The sequence below is a fragment of the Penicillium alfredii genome (genome assembly GCF_028826965.1).
Source record: "Penicillium alfredii strain IBT 34128 chromosome Unknown utg000007l_segment0_segment0, whole genome shotgun sequence".
Lineage (NCBI taxonomy): Eukaryota > Fungi > Ascomycota > Eurotiomycetes > Eurotiales > Aspergillaceae > Penicillium > Penicillium alfredii.
The window spans coordinates 1656995-1675336 of record NW_026622704.1 but is presented as its reverse complement, the minus strand read 5'-3'; the positions used below and the strand labels follow the sequence as shown (position 1 = coordinate 1675336).

The 18342-nt window shown below is 48.8% G+C and overlaps 8 protein-coding genes across 8 annotated transcripts; 4 read left to right on the top strand and 4 right to left on the bottom strand.

Annotated features, from left to right (window-relative positions):
* Positions 1-183: 183 nt before the first annotated feature.
* On the bottom strand, positions 184-1491 carry NUU61_005278 (putative malic acid transport protein; the record flags this gene model as incomplete). Its single annotated transcript, XM_056655860.1, has 2 exons — positions 184-399; positions 625-1491. The coding sequence occupies 2 exons, from the start codon at positions 1489-1491 to the stop codon at positions 184-186; spliced, it is 1083 nt and encodes a 360-aa protein (XP_056511473.1).
* Positions 1492-2083: 592 nt separating this feature from the next.
* NUU61_005277 (uncharacterized protein) lies at positions 2084-2432 on the bottom strand (the record flags this gene model as incomplete). The annotated part of the gene is made up of 2 exons (XM_056655859.1): positions 2084-2130; positions 2210-2432. The coding sequence occupies 2 exons, from the start codon at positions 2430-2432 to the stop codon at positions 2084-2086; spliced, it is 270 nt and encodes an 89-aa protein (XP_056511472.1).
* Positions 2433-5822: 3390 nt separating this feature from the next.
* On the top strand, positions 5823-6730 carry NUU61_005276 (GNAT family N-acetyltransferase; the record flags this gene model as incomplete). The annotated part of the gene is made up of 3 exons (XM_056655858.1): positions 5823-5939; positions 6053-6622; positions 6692-6730. The coding sequence occupies 3 exons, from the start codon at positions 5823-5825 to the stop codon at positions 6728-6730; spliced, it is 726 nt and encodes a 241-aa protein (XP_056511471.1).
* A 326-nt stretch (positions 6731-7056) lies between these two features.
* zrfC (putative ZIP Zinc transporter) lies at positions 7057-8644 on the bottom strand (the record flags this gene model as incomplete). The annotated part of the gene is made up of 4 exons (XM_056655857.1): positions 7057-7836; positions 7887-8127; positions 8185-8361; positions 8418-8644. 4 exons carry the CDS (start codon positions 8642-8644, stop codon positions 7057-7059), a joined length of 1425 nt encoding a protein of 474 aa, XP_056511470.1.
* A 714-nt stretch (positions 8645-9358) lies between these two features.
* Positions 9359-10374, top strand: aspf2 (major allergen Asp F2; the record flags this gene model as incomplete). Its single annotated transcript, XM_056655856.1, has 3 exons — positions 9359-9773; positions 9818-10272; positions 10333-10374. The coding sequence occupies 3 exons, from the start codon at positions 9359-9361 to the stop codon at positions 10372-10374; spliced, it is 912 nt and encodes a 303-aa protein (XP_056511469.1).
* A 288-nt stretch (positions 10375-10662) lies between these two features.
* Positions 10663-11715, bottom strand: NUU61_005273 (oxidoreductase, short chain dehydrogenase/reductase family; the record flags this gene model as incomplete). The annotated part of the gene is made up of 4 exons (XM_056655855.1): positions 10663-10863; positions 10920-11033; positions 11092-11203; positions 11261-11715. 4 exons carry the CDS (start codon positions 11713-11715, stop codon positions 10663-10665), a joined length of 882 nt encoding a protein of 293 aa, XP_056511468.1.
* Positions 11716-12881: 1166 nt separating this feature from the next.
* On the top strand, positions 12882-14831 carry NUU61_005272 (uncharacterized protein; the record flags this gene model as incomplete). Its single annotated transcript, XM_056655854.1, has 12 exons — positions 12882-12949; positions 13019-13138; positions 13207-13225; positions 13274-13463; positions 13523-13569; positions 13618-13672; positions 13736-13854; positions 13906-14172; positions 14222-14343; positions 14394-14566; positions 14631-14696; positions 14752-14831. Coding segments are annotated over 12 exons (1326 nt in total), but the record flags the coding sequence as incomplete, so codon positions are not given.
* Positions 14832-15520: 689 nt separating this feature from the next.
* Positions 15521-18196, top strand: NUU61_005271 (Zn(II)2Cys6 transcription factor; the record flags this gene model as incomplete). Its single annotated transcript, XM_056655853.1, has 7 exons — positions 15521-16705; positions 16759-17011; positions 17059-17178; positions 17237-17635; positions 17695-17777; positions 17845-17903; positions 18001-18196. 7 exons carry the CDS (start codon positions 15521-15523, stop codon positions 18194-18196), a joined length of 2295 nt encoding a protein of 764 aa, XP_056511466.1.
* Between the last annotated feature and the right edge of the window lie 146 nt (positions 18197-18342).

Sequence of the window (18342 nt, the reverse complement as noted above, 5' to 3'; positions counted from 1 at the left end):
CTATTTTCTCTCCCTTTCGCCATCCCTATCCTGTCGATCGGTCTTGGCAGGTTGGTTTACAGCCTTAACCTCGGCCTCCATTCAGACAAAACATGTCCACCGGCCAGTTGGTGTGTGAGGTCATTGCTGGCAGAGATCGCTCCTTTGAAGTGTTCTTCTCTTACACATCTGCTCGCAACACCGTCAGGCCTCTTTGATCTCTGGCGAGCGTTGGTCGCCAGGGCGGTGCCACCCATGCTCCAGGCCTATCAACCGCCCTGTCACCAGACCCTTGACGATGAGAACCTGATTGACAAACCAGACCATCACCAACAGCAGCAACAGGCCAGTCGACACAACCGCGAAGGCGGGGGAGTCCATGATCTTCCCAAACTCGACAGCTGCGTTGGTGAAAACACCCTAGCAACACCGCCTCGAATTAGAAAATTCTCATCACATCGCGACAAGGCAGCAGAGATACTACGCAAAAGAAGAATAACAAGAAAGAAAAAAGAAGAAAGATCGGCACGCACCCAGGGAAAGATGATCGACGAAGCCGATATCCCAAACCGCGTCTGTTTCCAACCTCCAGGCTGGGTCCACAACGTGTCAAATGCTTAAGATGGCGAAGCACCACCAAAAGACCCCATAGCCCCAGATCAGCAGCGCCAGAAACTGACTAGTAAAGCCGACCGAGCCGGCAGCTGTTGCCGTCAAGAAGACACCACGCTCATACCCCGCAAAGCTGCCCCGCTGCACGGCCTGGCCGAGGACCTGGAGCGCGAACGCGCCCTGCCCGAAGGGCCCGCACATCACCATGTCCTGAAACACGGTGCCTGGGTCGATGAACGAGCGGTCGAAATGCTGGAAGAGAATGACGGCGTTGGTGCCGGCGGCCAACCCCAATCCCGCGCCCACTTCCAGGTATGCGACGAGGATGGCGGGCACCTGGAGACGGGGGCTGAGATGCCCGGCACGACAGATTACGGCGCCGCCTGTGGCGGCTGTGAGGGCTGCGATGAAGGGGAGGAGCACTGTTGGCGAGACGTGCTGCGTGCCTGGTGGTTGGAGTTTGAGTTGTACGGTGGGGATCCCGAGACATGCGGCTATGGCGAAGGCGCTGTTGATCCACCACAGGACGTAGATGCTGACACCGGCGGTGTCACCGTGCTGCAGGACTGCTAGCTGGATGATCGAGGTGAAGGTGATGGGGATGCAGGCGAGACAGGATGTCTCATTGAGGTTGTTGCGTAGTTGCCGGCAGACGTATCTGGGGTATAGGGATAGTCGTAGTAAGTAGATAAACAGGCAGATTCCTAGTAAAACTATGGTGTAGAACCACACGATTCTTGATAGAGTGCGCTGTCCGTCGAATCGGTGGTCCAGTCGATTGATAATGACGCCTATGATCCCTGTTCCTTGCGGGACGAGGAACCACTGCGATGAGAAATTCCATAGAGCGAGAGATAGGGGGCTTTGTGGAGGCTGCAGCAAACCTATAGGATCTGGCATATCGTTATCGGCTTCCAATCGAATGAACCCCACCTGCGCAATTGCTAATTATCGTGAAATTCAATGTTGTAGCTTGATTCGATTTGACGTCATTTGTTGATATCGATTTTAAGTACCGTGGTTCGCACGAAGCTTTGATCAGCCTTACGGGCCTCGATTCCGCGTGTGCCAGGGGATTATAAAGGATAATTTGTTTTGTGGGCAAGTCAGTATCATTTTAAGGCGACTTGGAAGATATCAATAAATTAGATTCGACTTCTTGGGCATAAAGATGCTATGAAGGTAAAGATGATTGCAGCATGTTTTATACAAAGTGGAGGGCAGCTGGTTGGAAATGTACACACGAAGACGAGAATGAGATGACATAGTGCGTTGGGGGACGAGATGTACCGGAGCACAACCTGACTTGCCCTCGATCTAAGTCTTCGTAGATGTCGATAGCCAGCTGCACCCAGTCACACCCATTGACATCGACCGGTGTTTCCTGGTCCAGCCATAGAGATATTCGTCGTGAGTCATGAGGGTCGTGAGAGTCGGAGATCCATAGAGAGAAGAGAGAAGAGAGAGAGAGAGGGAGGAAGAGATTGGCTGGTCACTGTCGTTCTACTGGGGATTGATAGTAGCCCGACATTGGGGTTACTGATGAAGGTATTAGCGATCGGCACATCTGATACGATTGTTGATTGTTTATCAATTATCAGGTGGGAGTGAAACATACAGCGTGACTCGATATCCCTGCCCTCCAACGACTCCTGTTTCAGATGCCCATAATTGCGCATTCGCACTGTGCGCATGTACTGGCCCTGCTCATAGGGCGGACTGTATCGCGAATCATTGTCGGCGGGGTTGTACTTTTGGAAGAGGGCTGCTCCGAGCGCGGTGACGGCCAGGCAGCCGACCAGGACGATGACGATGATGGCGGAGTTTGAGAGGCGAGCCATGGTGGTTATAAGATAGATAGAGAGATAGTATGGCTAAAATGAGTTGGTCAACGCATAGCGGGTTAGGTACATAGAAGAAAAGAAGAAAAGAGAGGTGTTAAGGTGATGGAAGTGTAAAGTAAGAAAGAGGGGGAAGGCAACATAAAAAAGAAAGAAAAAGAGCTGACGACAGCCGGCGATACCTCAGATTCGCAATGCCGGATGGCCCGTTAATTGGCTGGCAACGGCCACATGGGCCAATGATTTGGTTCGGCTCTCGCAGATCGCGTTCGATGCGGTCAACATGTAATGCTCAATACTTGGATATTAATACATTAATACTGTTCACTCCGAGTCGGACCTAATTATGAGAATTAGAAATAACAGTTTCTCGATATTACATTATCTCCGCCAATCCCGTTGTCGCTGCGCTGACGCAAATCCAGAGTCAACACCAGGGCAGCCCATTAGCGCTGAGCTTGTTACGCAGTGGGGCCGATTGGCTCCTGGCGAGTTATTGGGTATCTCGTATTCGGATGCTGCCTATAGTGGAGTCGTTTCAGGCCGAGTCAGGTTATTATACAGAAGGAATTGGGGTCTAGAAATTAGGCAGCACAGGTCAATAGAAAGGGAATTAAAATATCAAGTATCAGAAGAGGCAAAGAAGAAGAAAGACAGAAAGAAGGAAGAAAAAGATAAACACAACAGAAGAGAAAAAGAAAGAAAGAACAAAAGAAAGAACAACAAAAGTCAAATGACAACATGCAATTCATTCCATCCCCATACTCTCTCCCCTTTCCTCCACACCCCCTCCTGTCCACCACCGATCGGACCGATCCGATGCTCCCGATGGAGCTATGCACCTATTGATCTAAGTAAAGGTAGTCAGATTCGATTCAAAAGCCTTTTTAACTCTAGATCAGCTAGGCCGACTCACGGGTATTCTTTTCCACATGTCCCATCCACAAATAGTCATTATCGCATTGTCCCGAAGTCGACCAAAATACTTGAATCAGTGTTAGTATTACCTTCATCTCAATCCACCATAACAATACCCCTATTCCCGAAGGACTTCTTTTCGGAGCATATCATGTTCTCTTGTCAGATGAGAACGACTATAACCTGCTGTTCTTATGAGAGTATGGAAGTCGCAACCAAGGAAAGAGAGTTGGATACCACCGATCTCAATAACCGCTGATTCAGTCTCTCATACTCGACTCCCTGTTCAGAATGAAATCGAATAAAGTCTTGCGAGGAAACACCCACCTCTTTATAGGTCTTCTCTTGGAAAAGATTCTGGCTATACCAAGGACTTTCTTGATCTGGCGCTACCGAATCTGCCAATTGGAATACCATCAGTATGCTCTAGGCGCTCAAGGCTTGGGTATAGACCGCGCGCATACTTTAGGGCCGCATTAGACAGCGGCTAGCATTTGTTGCTAGGGTATTGCCCCACTCAAATATTCTGGACAATTAAGATTGGGTAGATTCGAGCTCTGTGCCGCCAGTCTAGCGCTGATCGACCTGTAGAAGCGGGCTACCAAACATATCCACCAATCGGCATACTTAAATAGGCCAGTCTCAGGCATAATTTGGTCTCTTTGGCTATGCATCTTGCTCAAGAAGTTGCATTTTAAATCACGCAATCTTTACCCAAGTTGATAGGCCTGAAGCCCGTGCCTCTAGCTCTCAGCGCCAGCAGGGCGCTTAGAGATAGCTGATACTAGCGCCAAGGCTAGAGCCAAATTCCAGGAATCCATTATGATCAGAGTTATTTTTTATCTATTGGATAATATCATCTGTATTAATTAACGTAGCGCTTAAGGTGACTTTTCTATGCCATAATGATATACCGGAAACCCCTACATAGTCACTTTGAACTTTGAAAATGATGGATCATGATTTGAAAGAAGAAATCAAATCGCAATAGGAAGTAACTACAGTATACATATATCATGTTCCACGGCATGTTGTAGTATGATTGTTGAAGGTGATACAAGTGAAAAAAGGAAGCCATATCCCACTAGTAGTATGTAAGAACCTTCTTTAGTCTTTATTTCAAAGCTAGATGAGACCTTATTTATGGAATTCATTTTGGGATCTACTATTAAGCTGTGTGACGAATGATATCCATAATCGAGCTTAATGTTGGGCGTCTACTACTAGACTTCAAGGTCAAGGTTTTTAGAGATTGCCAATCTGGGGTCCACAAGGTCTCTATATTGCAAAATCTCCTGATCATATTTAAGCAATACCTTCCACATATCTTCGAAGAGTATTGGGGAGATAAACACCATTTTAAAATGCCCTATTATATGTGCCTTGGAGCTATTGAATTTACTAACAAGAAGTGTATTGAGGCTATAGTAGTCAAAGCAATCGTCATTCACCACCGATCGACAAACCCGCTCTGGTCCATCGCCAGTTGACGGTTTCGACAAGTAGAACTGATTCAAGATACAAAATATGAGCTGCAAGCAAGCCCAAAGGATGATCAAGGGCAATTTAAGTGTGGAGAAGTCATCCGCTATCTGACCCAATCTATCTATGACGTAGGGGAGGAACATCCATTCTTGCCTAGAATTATGTCCAACTGTGTATATTCATAGCCTCGAGCATGTCTCATGATCAGTGATCTTATCCTCGGCCAACTACTTTATCTCTTGGCTCCCTCGGTCCTCCTCGTCGCACACCAAATCGATAAGCCCCGGCCCCCATCTCCGACGGTCAATGTCCACTATCCGCCACAACCTTCCTGATTCCGCATAGCTGCTCCACTCATCCCCGCGTCTGGCGACGGACAGTCAAAGCAGAGCGGCATATTCGATCGATTTATTAGTGCAACGTAGATCTTCCATCTTTCTAGTCACGCGCATTCTTGTCAAATGCGCGCACGGGCGCTTAGAGTCGGAGTGAAAGCAAAAAGACCAGTCTCCGAGGGTGAGGAGAGGTGTAACCCACCTTCGCCAACATCTTGGTGTCCCGGGTGGAGCTGCCTAGAAAGGTTAGAGAGGTTGTCGGGTCTAAATAAGATAAGAGTCTTGCTAGGGGACTATCGGTCGTAGCTATATGAATCACACCCCTCTTTCTCTCTCTCTCCTTGGATCTTAAACAGCTTCACCCTTTTTCTTGACCACTTTATTGACTGCTTGGCTTGCTACCACCTTCGGATTTCACGTTTCTTTCTTTCTCTCCTCCCTCCCACGACTGGTGGCTTCATCCCACTCCAACTCTCCTTAGATGGCGGCTTTCTCCCTCTATCCACTACGGCTCCATTCGCACTACTATACTATATCTCTGTCCCAGCCCCTTCTCAGAGCCAGTAGAAGAAATACGTGTATTTCTAAACCTGTCCGTTGAATCGACCCAACGCCGCGATTGCGAGACCGTAGTGGACAAACCATCCATACAATGTCCATCGAAATCGTCCCCCTGGCGGAGACCGATATACCTGGTGCCGTAGAATGTGTGCAGAAAGCATTCGAAGACGATCCTTATTTTTGCTGGGCATTTGATGATCCATCTCAGGTATGAAATACCATTCCCCAATGCAACTATTTCAAGAAATGTCAGGAGCGAAGAAGAAACAAAATGAACACTTCTATTGAGATGAGAGCACGAGTAATAATCTTGCTCAACAGTTCAATAAACAACGCAATGCAGCCTCTCTCGCCGCACATTTCCAGTACGGACTCAACTGCGGCTGCCCCATCTCAGTCGCCAAAGTAACTCGCGCATCCAGCGAAACCAAAACTAACCGCGAAATTCGCCTCCCGCCCGGTAGCGTTGTCGGAGTTGGCTGGTGGTACTCACCCAAGGCCGCGTCGACGACCCAGACATGGTCTGTATGGGCCCAGGAATGGATTTTGTCATTCCGGCAACTCCTCAATAACATCCGCTTCTTCGGCCGTGGCGGCCTGAATATCCGCCGGTACTGGATCTGGAAGCAGGTGCAGCACGAGGCTCATATCTCTCTGTGGGATGACCCGCGCGGGTATCATTTCTGCAATGTGCTGGGTGTCAGTTCTGAGGTGCGCGGTATGGGCGTGGGAAAGAAGTTGATGGAGAGTGTTATGGATCTAGCTGATCAGGAGGGGATGCCGTGTTACCTCGAGAGCTCTAAGGGATATCCCAATGTGCAGATCTATGAAAAGATGGGGTTCCATCTTGTCAAGGAGATTGAGTGTGCGGATGGACCGGATGTTTGCAAGGTGAGTACCAGATCTCCGTTGGTTGGCTTCTTATGGTTTCTCGTGGTTACTGACTGGACTCTCTCTTAGATTTATTGCATGATTCGGTACCCAACATTCAAGATCTAGGTTATCATAGCCTTGAATGCGTTTTGTTTCTGCGAGTTTTTTTTTACATATGATATTGAACACGGACGGGAGATTGACTTCACACGCAGGAAGCATTAGCAGCTACATATGCATTCCATGACCTGATGTTTTTATGACTTGAGATTCAGAAACATGAATTTATCATTGCGTTTCCATAAAATCTAATTCCAAGATACTGATTCTAGAAAAAGGCCGAAGCTTGAGTCCCGAAATTGCGGGTTAATTCCTGGAGTAACATAACACCCGAAGTCCTAAGCTATATCAATATCTAGCTTAAGCAAATCTCCCGACACATCAAGACAGCTTTATGCCCATTTCCCGAGCAGACCCATCAATACCAGCCCCACCACCAGAGAAATCCCTCCAGCCAACACCTTTCCTATACTTGCATCCAGCATCTCCCCCCCTTCAATCACCCAATCGCGTGCCCACATATCGACGACTCCCACCCAAACCAGGATACCAGCAGACAACGCATCCAACGTACCGAGAGCAATCAGCGTGCTCTTCTCGTTCCCATTGAACGAATGCAACACACCCAGCCCGATGGCCATGCCAATGGGTGTAATAAGAGCAAATGCCACCGCCATCAACGCCTTGGATGGGAAGATAGCACCGGGAAGCATGGCAATCCGAGCTCCGAGCGCCAACCCTTCAAAGAATTGGTGGAAGACGATGACCACCAGAAGAGTTTTATAGAAGGAGTCGCCGGCAACAACCAGGGTCAGACCGATCAAAATACTATGGAAGAGCACTCCTGCTTCCATGACCAGGACTGAAAACTTGCTGCTGGGCTTGAATGGGTCCATTGGGCCGTGGTTGTGTCCAAGATGAGCCAGCATCGGCTGCTGAGGTGCGGTCTGGGGTGACGAGTGCTGGTCTTTTTGAGATGCCTCTTGGGACTCAGAGGTGCTGGAGGCACAGGTTTCTGTTTTGCGCCCGCGTGCCACGATCACCCGGTGGCCGATGTATTCAAACAGGAAGGCAAGGAAGATCCCGGCCATGACTATGGCAGAAGTTGTAGCTTCGTAGTCGAGCTCGCCGAGGCAGTCGTTGGTGAACATGAGGGAGGCATGCGTGTATAACTGTTTCTGTGAGCAATGGTCCCCTCAAGTAAAAGACTTCCGGTACTGACATGAACAAAAGCTGTGGCAATGATAATTCCCGTTCCGAACTGCTTGATCACAGTCGAGATCACTCCATTGATCTTCGCAAATGGAAGCTTCAACAGCAGGATGGGAGCGAAGACGCCAATAGCGCTGGTGACAAGAATAACAAACAATGTGCCAATTCGCAAGGGCACGTCATAGTCTCTGGTCTGAATGCCGCATGAGGAGTGGCTGCTTTCTTCCGATTCACCCTCTGCGACGCAGTGCCTGCAGTCAATGCAAGTCAGCTTCCGCCTAGATAAAAGCCAGGTTAATTAGACTTACTCCACACCAGCATGGAAGTGACAGTTGGTTTTGCCTCCCCCAGAAGATTCTTCGTGGGAATGGTCATGCTCGCCGTGCTCGTGCTCATCCTCGTGCTCATGTGTATGCCCGCTCTCGCTGTGACCCGTCTCCTCTGCTTTGATTGAGACCTCGTTGCCATCTGGATCAAGGCAGTATCTTCACAATCACAAGAGGTTAGTATGTCAACTTCAGAAATTGCTCAGGCTACTTACGACTCGCTTCCATGAGAGTGGCATCCAGTGTATTGTGCCGGTGCTCCACCAGTGGGTGTAGCTGTTGCCGAGACCGCCACCTCATGACCGTCGCCATCAATACAAAAAATGTCTGATCCATGGTTATGGCAGCCAGTGATAGACGTCGAAGCCCCTGATGTGGTAGGACTGGCTGCATATACTTGCGCAATGCTCAAGGATACGAGAAGAGACTTGAGAACGAGCATCCTGTCCTCTGAAAATCCAAAACAGCAGCCAACAAAAGCAAACAAACGAGCTTTTTGTTCAAATTAACCACAATCAGATTTACCGATGGCAAAGTATTGCTATTTGCTCGAGAGGAGCGAGACTTGCAAGCGGATGAGAATGTCTATAAAAGTTCCGAACACAACAGAGACACGAGTCCACGCTACAGAATTTCTTACCTCCAAGGTGCCTGCCGCCAAGTAGGCGGAAATTTTCTCTTTCTACTGCCAAGGGCGACCCGAGTACCAAATCGGGCTTCATGGAACGGAGAAGACCGCTCCCGCAACGCTTGTTTCTCCCAAGGTCCTCTTTTCCAAGCATCTTGACGCCCGCCGAGCTTGGGTTCTTGGCATGGCAGGCACGTTCCGCGTGGTTGTTGCAGTGGGAAAGGGTCTGTGCCTTGTTTTGCGCTCTCAAGGTCCTCTCTTGGCGCTTGCTATCGTGTGGAGTATAACAGAGTTTTATTTACCTTATTGATCTATACTGAGCCGGGAATTCCTCTTGCATACTTCGCTAGATGTACACCGGCAGGACAAGAGTGAGGATTGTCGAGCAGTTGTACTTGGCACAAGAATCAGAGTTTGATCTTCTTAGCATGTTGGAGCGAATTAGCCGACAGAAATGAATATAAAAGGTTGCTAGACGTCATGTAGTTTCAGAGAATTATATGTTTAAGCTTAGACTTGACATAGAACATGGCACTCCTACTCAATCTTTTACTTTGCTCCGCGGCCATTGGTGTTGCTCTACCTGCCACTGGGCATACAGAGAACGCCTCTTCTCATCCATTTTCCCAAATGGCACTTGCTCCTTGGGACGCTGGAGCCGTTAGCCAATACCCTATCCATTCGAGCTGCAATGCAACCCAGCGCCGGCAGATCGAGTTGGGTCTCAATGAAACCATCGCCCTCGCAGAACATGCCAAAGCTCACATCCTACGATGGCGCAATGAAAGCGAGATCTACCGAAAATATTTTGGCAACCGCCCGTCAATGGAACCTGTTGGTGCCTTCGATATCGTGATCAACGGCGACAAAGAAAATGCCCTCTTCCGCTGTGACAATCCGGACGGAAATTGCGATCTCGATGGTGAAAAGAACTATTCCTTCCGTTCGACGAATCTATGCTGATTTCAATATTTAATAATATTGCAGGCTACGCTGGACATTGGCGCGGTGAGAATGGGACCGGCGAAACCGTTATCTGCGACCTTAGCTATGAAGCTCGTCGCTCGCTTTCAACTATGTGTGCGCTTGGATACACTGTGTCGGGCTCTGAAACCAACACTTTCTGGGCTTCTGACCTTCTGCACCGGCTCTATCATCTACCTACTTTTGGACAGGACTGGATTGATCATTTTGCAGATGGATATAAAGAAGTGGTGGATCTAGCGGCAAAGACTCCGATTCGGTCCACCCGCGACTCGGAAACACTTCAATACTTTGCGTTGGAGGTATATGCGTTTGATATATCTGTTCCTGGGATCGGATGTCCTGGGGCTCAGAATCATCAGCATAGTAGCGAAGAGAAGCCTACGACCTCTCAGAATCAGCCGAGTGCCACTGGGACTACCAGCGAGCCACCTTCCAAGACATCGGAAGTGCCTGCTGTAAGTGTTCACCCGGATGTACCCGTCGTGTTGTTTTGAATGAGATACTAATTTGTATAGAACTGCCATACACACGATGGAGGTGAACTTCACTGCACTTGAGGTCACTGAGATATTCTGAAGACCAGCAAGCTTGTCGTCTGGTTAGTCTGTTTATTTGGATCATTTTTGTATGAAATCAACTCCATCTATGCTTCAATATACTGGATACACCCGGAATGAGCATGCATGAGGAAGCTTCCAAATCGCAGTGATTTGCTTAAATCTTGAATTACGGTCCATCAAACTTCTATTCTAGCTTTTTCTTCTCTTCTGATATCCAACCCAATCTATAACGCCAAAAACATGCCACGTCTAATTCATCATGGGTCCACTCCAGACGAAGTAGATCTATGCCGAGGCACAATGGCCACCGTCCACGCGGAGATCGGCACCTGTCATCCAGGCACTGCCGTCAGCAAGCATAAACACCGTAGGTGCCTTGAAGTCCTCGGGAGCACCCAATCGACCGAGAAGAGCGCCGCGCATCCAGGTCTCCTCCACTTCGGGCTTCTCTTTGAGCAGAGCATCGGTCATGGCAGTGCGGATATACTAGTAGAATTGTCAACAGTTTGAATCTTTCGTGATATTGCCTCAGGCTTCCTTACTCCTGCAGACAGCGTGTTGATACGAATGTTGTGCTGGCCCCATTCCTGGGCGACTGAGCGGCACATCTGGTGGACGGCGGCCTTGGATGAGTTGTATGCGGTGCAGGTCAATCCCTGAGTCAGAGTGTTAGAAACTTTTTCTTTAACTGGAACTTTCCCAGGAAAGACTCACCCGGTTGGCAATCTGGCCAGACATCGACGCAATCATTACAATGCTACCAGGGGTCTTCTGCCCCACGAAAATGCGAGCACAGTGTTTAGCAGGAATAAAGGTTCCCAGAACGCTAGATAACATCACATTAGTATTTCACTGGCTTTCCACATATTCTCATCCAACTCACTTCACATCTAGCATCTTGCGGTACCCGTCAACTGGATAGTCCAAGGCGGGAACCATCTGCTGGATGCCCGCACAGGTAATGGCACCGCGCAGAGGCATGTTCCGACGCAGTCCCTCCGCGGCAATCTGCTCCAGTAGCGTCTTGGTGGCCTCCTCGTTGGTGATGTCGCACTGCGAGTATGTTGCCTGAAGACCACGCGATTTCGCGAGCTTCTGGACACCCTGCCACTCCTTCTGGCTTGGTTCAGGGAGAAGGTCCAGACAGGCGACGTCGCCCCCGGCTTCAAGTACAGCCGTGGTCAAAGTCATTCCCAAGCCACGACCACCTCCCGTGATCACGATTGTACGACCACCCAGGGAGAAGAGATTGGCGGTGGAAGCAAAAGCAGCCGGGGTCTCGTTCGACTCGGGAACAACCGCCGGGGTGGTATGATCGAGGGAAATGGAGGGAGCCATGGTGGGTGTGCTGTTGAATGATGGTAATAGAAAAGTGCTCTGCGTGAAGGGTTCTTAGTCCTCGAGGGGCCTAAGGAGATCCCTTCTTCATATAGGATTCATCTCGCAGCTGGTCGCGGGTACCCAGTCCTCAGCAGCCTGCGGCATATACGACCCGACTAGGAAATGCTGAGCTGGAAGCACCGCAGTGGAACTCCCGATACAGTGATTCCTGTCCGAGGCCCATTTTTCCACGATTTCTTCGCCGAGCCCGACAAATCATGCCGATGTGTGCTGCCAACGGGCCGGTCATAGGTGAACAAGCGCAAAAGGCTGCCTGTTACGGAAAACATGGGGATGCAAGCGTGTGGAGACTGGGGCAGTAAACTGGGGAACTGGGGATGCCGCGTGGTATACAAGAGGCCGCGCTTTAGCCGACATTCTCTCACATAGTGGAGTCTATCCAGTAAATGCTCGTATTCCATGAGTTTTCTTTTCCATTTTTGTAAGACTAATTGATTAAAATATGGCTCTTTCGCAGTAGATCCCAGAGACGCTTAATACTTCCCAATTAGGAAAGTATGATTCGGCCGTTTAAGGATTTAAGCGTGGAGATGCCGAACTGACAGAACTCGGTTCGGTCCCCCGATGGCTTCTGTTCGGATTAAAGACGCGTGCCTGTCAATCGTTGATATGTTGTCTTCGTTAAAGTGCAGAAAAGATCACAGCATGAACTCTCTAAATTCACTCGTGGTAAAAAATAAAATAGAATAGAATAAAATAAAATATAAAAATATAAAAATAAAATATAACTAAAAATAACTAAAAATAAGCACCCTACTTTCTAGGACCTTCATAGGAAGCTTTAGATAGCTTACACTCAGTAGAGACCATCACATTTAAAGCAAATTTAAGCACTAGATGCGGCATTTTGTCTTGTCTTCATACACCCCGCAATTGCGGCGGATCTTGCCCGGGATAGAAACATTCCAGCTGGGACATTTCAGATCGTCCCGGAAATTAACCCCCCGGTTTCACGGAACCTTGTATGGCACCACTTATTGGCCATATCATTGTTTGTGAGCATCTTATAAAGGATTGAATAGCCCCACTACTCTGGGCATACTAGAAGAAATCTACTTTTCTTTGGTGTTCTGAGGATATCAGACCATTGTCATTGCAGCATCATGACATTCCTCATGGGACGACTATTAACTTACGCCATCACGGCCACTGCTGGCAGTGGCTTCTTACTGTGAGTGGAGACCTTCTTGCCAGAATAGAGTCTATCTCGAGTGATTGCGCTGTTGACTTGACAGTATAGTTTTGGTTATGATCAAGGGGTCATGTCCAGTTTGCTGAGTGGAGATGCATTCGTTGCGAGGTTTCCGGAGATAGACACCACAAAGGCAGGTCATGGAAGCTCGTCTCTCCAAGGAACAGTGTGAGGTCTCCCGTATCAAGGCAGCAGATGAAGAGGCATATAAGCTGACATATCTTCTCGCTCACCAGTGTCGCTATCTATGAGATAGTAAGTTAACTCGAATTCACCTCACTTGTTAGATGCTGACCCGGATAGGGCTGCTTCTTGGGCGCAATCATATCTTTGATTGCAGGAGAACGTCTTGGTCGCCGCAGGTGCATCATGTCCGGATGTGTCATCTTGAGTATCGGGGCTGCGCTCCAATGCAGTGCCTATAGCATTCCTCATATGCTTGTTGGGCGTATCATTGCTGGTATTGGGAATGGTCTCAACACCAGCACTATTCGTGAGTTTGTGGTCCACTATAAGAATACATTTGTTTTATCACTGACGCCCTTTTAATAGCTGTCTGGCATTCGGAATTGAGCAAAGCTGCCAGCCGAGGCAAAGGGGTACGTTCATTGACGACATTTCTCAAACAGAACTGACCCTGGACATAGTTGGCTATCGAACTAGCCATCAACATCTTTGGTGTCATGCTTTCGTATTGGGTTGGTGAGTTATGATAGTCTTTTTTTCCCCTCTTTATTGGATTACTACTGACGATGAGAACCACAGACTATGGTTTCTCTTTCGTCAAAAGCGAAGCGCAATTCCGATTCCCCATTGCCTTGCAGATCCTTTTCGCCGTTCTCACATTCTTCGGCGTGCTGTTCCTTCCCGAGTCTCCTCGATGGGTATGTCAAGATAGATGGAAGCATTGTCCTGAAGAAAGCTAACTATTATAGCTCATCAAACACGGCAACGAAAGCAAAGCTCGCCACATCATCTGGGCACTCCAACACAATGCCCGGGAAATCGACGAGTACGACCCAGTGGTCAATCTGGATGTGACAGAAATTTCCCGAGCAATTGCAGAAGAACAGGAGGCTTCCTCTGAGAGCTCTTTTAAGCTTATCTTCCAAAATGGCAAGCAACGATTTTTGTATCGGACTCTTTTGGGTATGGGTGGACAGATGATGCAGCAAATTTCGGGTATAAACCTAATCACCTACGTGAGTTCCCATTCATTCACACATAATGCTTTCTCTAACACTATACTAGTATGCGACTGTGATCTTCGAGAAATCCGTTGGAATGTCCCACAATACAGCGCTTTTACTGGCTGGATTCAACGGGATTGCATACTTCTTTTCTTCCATGGTGCCTATCTGGACGATTGATCGGTAAATACCTTTGGTTCTTCCGATCCAGCTCCTATACTTACTTTCTTTAGTCTCGGTCGTCGAAAGCTCATGCTGTTTGCTGTTGCTGGACAAGGAGCGTGCATGGCCATCCTAGCAGGCACAGTTTGGGATGGAGGACACGCCGCTGGCTTAGTTGCGACGGTGATGCTATTCATTTTCAATTTCTTCTTCGGAACTGGCCTTCTGGCAATCCCCTGGCTCTGTAAGTTTTTTTTGGGTAATCCTACTTGGAGCTATGCCCCCTTACTGATTGATCACCCCTGCAGTGCCCGCAGAATATGCACCTCTCGCCATCCGAACTCGTGCGGCATCCTTGGCCACTGCTACCAACTGTAAGTTACTCATGACTTGCAGCTTTCTATATTAAGCTTACACTTAAACTGCCAGGGATCTGTACTTTCCTCGTTGTCGAGATCACTCCAGTCAGCATCGACAATATCGGCTACCGCACTTACATCTACTTTGCCAGTATGTACAATTCGCAGCTCATGTTTACTGCCAGTTCAAAATTGACTAACTTTTGAAAATATTTTTTAACTTTTGCTTCCTGCCGCTCATCTACTTCTTCTACCCCGAGCCGCGCAATCTTACCCTTGAGCAGATTGATCTCCTCTTCACCAGCGAGAAGGTCCAGCTCCACTGGCAGCCATCTATGGGCATGCCTGGCGATGTAGACACTCGTGTCGGTCAAAGCAAAGATCTGGAAACTGTGAACGCTGAGCATGTCGAGTAAACGTTTCTGGGGGAGAGCTAAGGGATTTCGCATAGACCAGCACTTGAAATATGGGATTGTAACATAGGATAACTAGAATATCAGGCAGCATTTGGTCTATAATGTTTTAAGAAAAAAAACTCGACATTATTTTCTCATCTTTTGACAAGAAAAATATCTCTGTACTCCATTTCCGGGGAAGTCCCGCCTTTCTCCTGCGTCTCCATTATTGCCGGATGGCCAGCGCCACTCGGCCAAACCCCGCGATCATCTCCACAGTCCGCGGCCAACAACAACCCGCCGAGTGGGACTTGGCTGTGAGAGAACCCGGCGCTTCCAGCTACCCGATCGAGTAAAACTCTGCCGCATTTCTAGCCCAATATCGAACAGACAGGACTCACGACTCCCAGCAATGTTCCGGGATGGTGACTGTTTTGGGAGGAAATGTCGACCACGCGCTTTAACAGCCCCTTGGCTGGTAGCGATAACGAGCACAGCAAATCATCCCCGCAAGCAGAGACGCAGGGCTCTAAGCAAGCCTCAGAGACGGGGACCGGGCGAAAGAAACGCACCAGGACTGGGTGCGTCAATTGCAGCCGTCGACGACGGAAATGCGACGAAGCCAAGCCGACTTGCACGGGCTGCAAGCGCCGAGGCGATCAGTGCCAATGGCGAATGCTCGGTTCGTTTCGCGATTCAAATATCAGGGTGCTGGGATCGGATCACCCCTCCATGAGCCAGGGTGTGGCAGCGACCAAGTCCAAGAGGCATAGTAAATTCAAGATTTTGAATGCTTTGCCAACTGCTCCGCAGACACGGGGCGCAGCGAGGCGACAGAATCAAACTGATACAGGTCTGCCTGACCGACAGGACTCGCCTTCGTCGACATCTGCACCAGACACTGAGGCTGCGTCGGCTCTTGTTGCTGTTTCCGAAGCTAGTGAGCATTCTGCGCCTCTTGTTGAGGGCGCCTTTTCAGATCCAACCCCTCATCTTGGTCAAGGTCTATCGCCGCCGTTGTCCAGTGAGGCTCTGTCGCATATATCGCCGAGACATAGCCACGGCTCTCCAAGTCACCACAGCGATGAAAGAAACTCGAGTCATCTGGATATACAGGATCAATCACAATATCCACCAAGCCTGCAATGCGACTTTCGTCCACCTTCCATGTCCAAGGATGACTCCTCATCGCACGCCTATATCAATTCCAGTCCAGAATATGTGATCGACGGCCTGGCTGCACTGAGAGATATCACCAATAGCACTCAGTTCCATTCATCTGTCGCCGATTCATACCAGACTGTTCCATCGCCTCTGTTTGACCACGGTGTTTTCTCTGACCCAGCTGATTTCGTCAACGATGTCTTCATTCCGGGCTCTGCTTATGAAGCACTGCATAAGGCACTGCGAAACCGTCAGTTATGGACTGCCCGGCCTGATGTTCCTAGCCATCGCAGCTCGCCCGAGTCTGTACCCTCGGTGCACACTTTGACAGCTTTCAGTGACGTCGAGTCGTTGGCCAGGCCCGAGAGAAATCTTCGTCGGGCTGGGGTAAGCCGACGCTTTGAGCTGTCACCGGACCGGGAGGATGTTCTCTGGCAAAACTATTTAAACGAGATCTGTTCATGGGTAAGTGACTACATGTGGTCGACTCAGACGATAATTTTGCTGATGGCAAGCAGCTCGACATGTTTGATAACAATCGCCATTTTGCCTCGACGTTCCCGCAAATGGCCAAGTCGGCCCCTCACCTGCGGTACTCAATACTGGCTCTGTCTGCGCGACAGCTGGAAAGGCAGCAGAATGAGAAATCTCAGTCGGAGAGCTTGTCTCTCTACCAGGAAGCTATCCATCTCCTTCTTCCTGAGCTGGGGAGCAAAACTGTGCCCGTCATTGCATCCTGTGTGATTCTGTGTGTTCTTGAAATGCTTAGCTGTACGTTATCAACCACTACTCTATCTCTTTTTCTCACATCAAACCAGGCAATCCCAAAGAGTGGCGCCGCCACTTGGACGGCTGCGCATATTTAATACAAGCCGCCGGCATCAACGGTTTTTCTGGAAAAGAAGAACAAGCCTTGTTTTGGTGTTTTGCTCGAATGGGTATGGGCAATTCTATCCGCTTCTTGGATAACGTCCTCAATACTAACATCTCTCGCAGACGTCTGCGGTGGTCTTATATCCGAGGAAGAAACTATTATTCCTATCCACAACTGGCGGCCGAATGATATGCATTCTACCGAGGCATCGCAAATCTTCCTTTCATCAGCGAGAAGCAACTTCGACATCTACGCCAACTACACCGTGTATCTTGCGGCGCGCACGCTTGGGGTCCTGTTTGGCTGCGCGTCAAAGATAGCCCAGCCCTGCACCTCGTACCAGTCGGTGGCCAATGAGGAGGGCGATTTGTATGTCAATCGCTGGAAAGAGCTGTTTAATTGTGTTGAGCAGTGGTATGAGAACCGGCCGAGCCAGATGAAATCCATCTTTAGTGTCTCCAACTCGGACTGCGGACGAGTTCGGCCCTTTCCTACAGTGCTGTATGGAAATGGATCTGCCAGTAAGTGGTTGCTACTACTCAAAATCATGGAAGTAGCTGGGAACTAAATGTTGGAATAGTTTCCGGGAACCAACTTTATCATGTTTCTGCCCTGCTGTTGCTTCAACGGAAGCCGAAGACATTGACCTTATCGAAGAGGCCGGTGAGTTGTGACCATTCAACCTATTCATGGATTATTATTCCCTTGCATAAGCTGATGAAAGGGATAGAGATCTGTTCTGTGGCATGCGCGCCAAATATGTGCGATTTCTGCTTCCAACGCGCACCAGTGAGTTTCGCGTGTTCCAATTGACCTTTTTTTTTAAAAAAAAAAAATATAGACTTGGGTGAAAAGAAAATTGCTAACATTTTTTTTTCTGCATTAGCGGTTGCTGGACTAATGCGCTGCAGCCGTTGTGGATAGCTGGGAAAGTCATGTCGCACCATTCTGAGCATGCAGCTATCATCGAGATCTTGATACGGATCGAGCGTGAGACTGGCTGGGCTACGGCCTGGCGTGTCGAAGACTTGAAGGAGTTTTGGGGCGAATATGATGATGATTACGATATTGAGATGAATTAACATTGGAAGTGCTGTATGTCTGGTTTGACGACAAGCAAGTGTTTATAGAACTTTTTTAGAGGCACATATTAGTGGAATTTGTCACACGGATATTGTAAGATTAACACGGGCCTTGTTATACTGTTAGACTCATCTCTCTCTCTCTC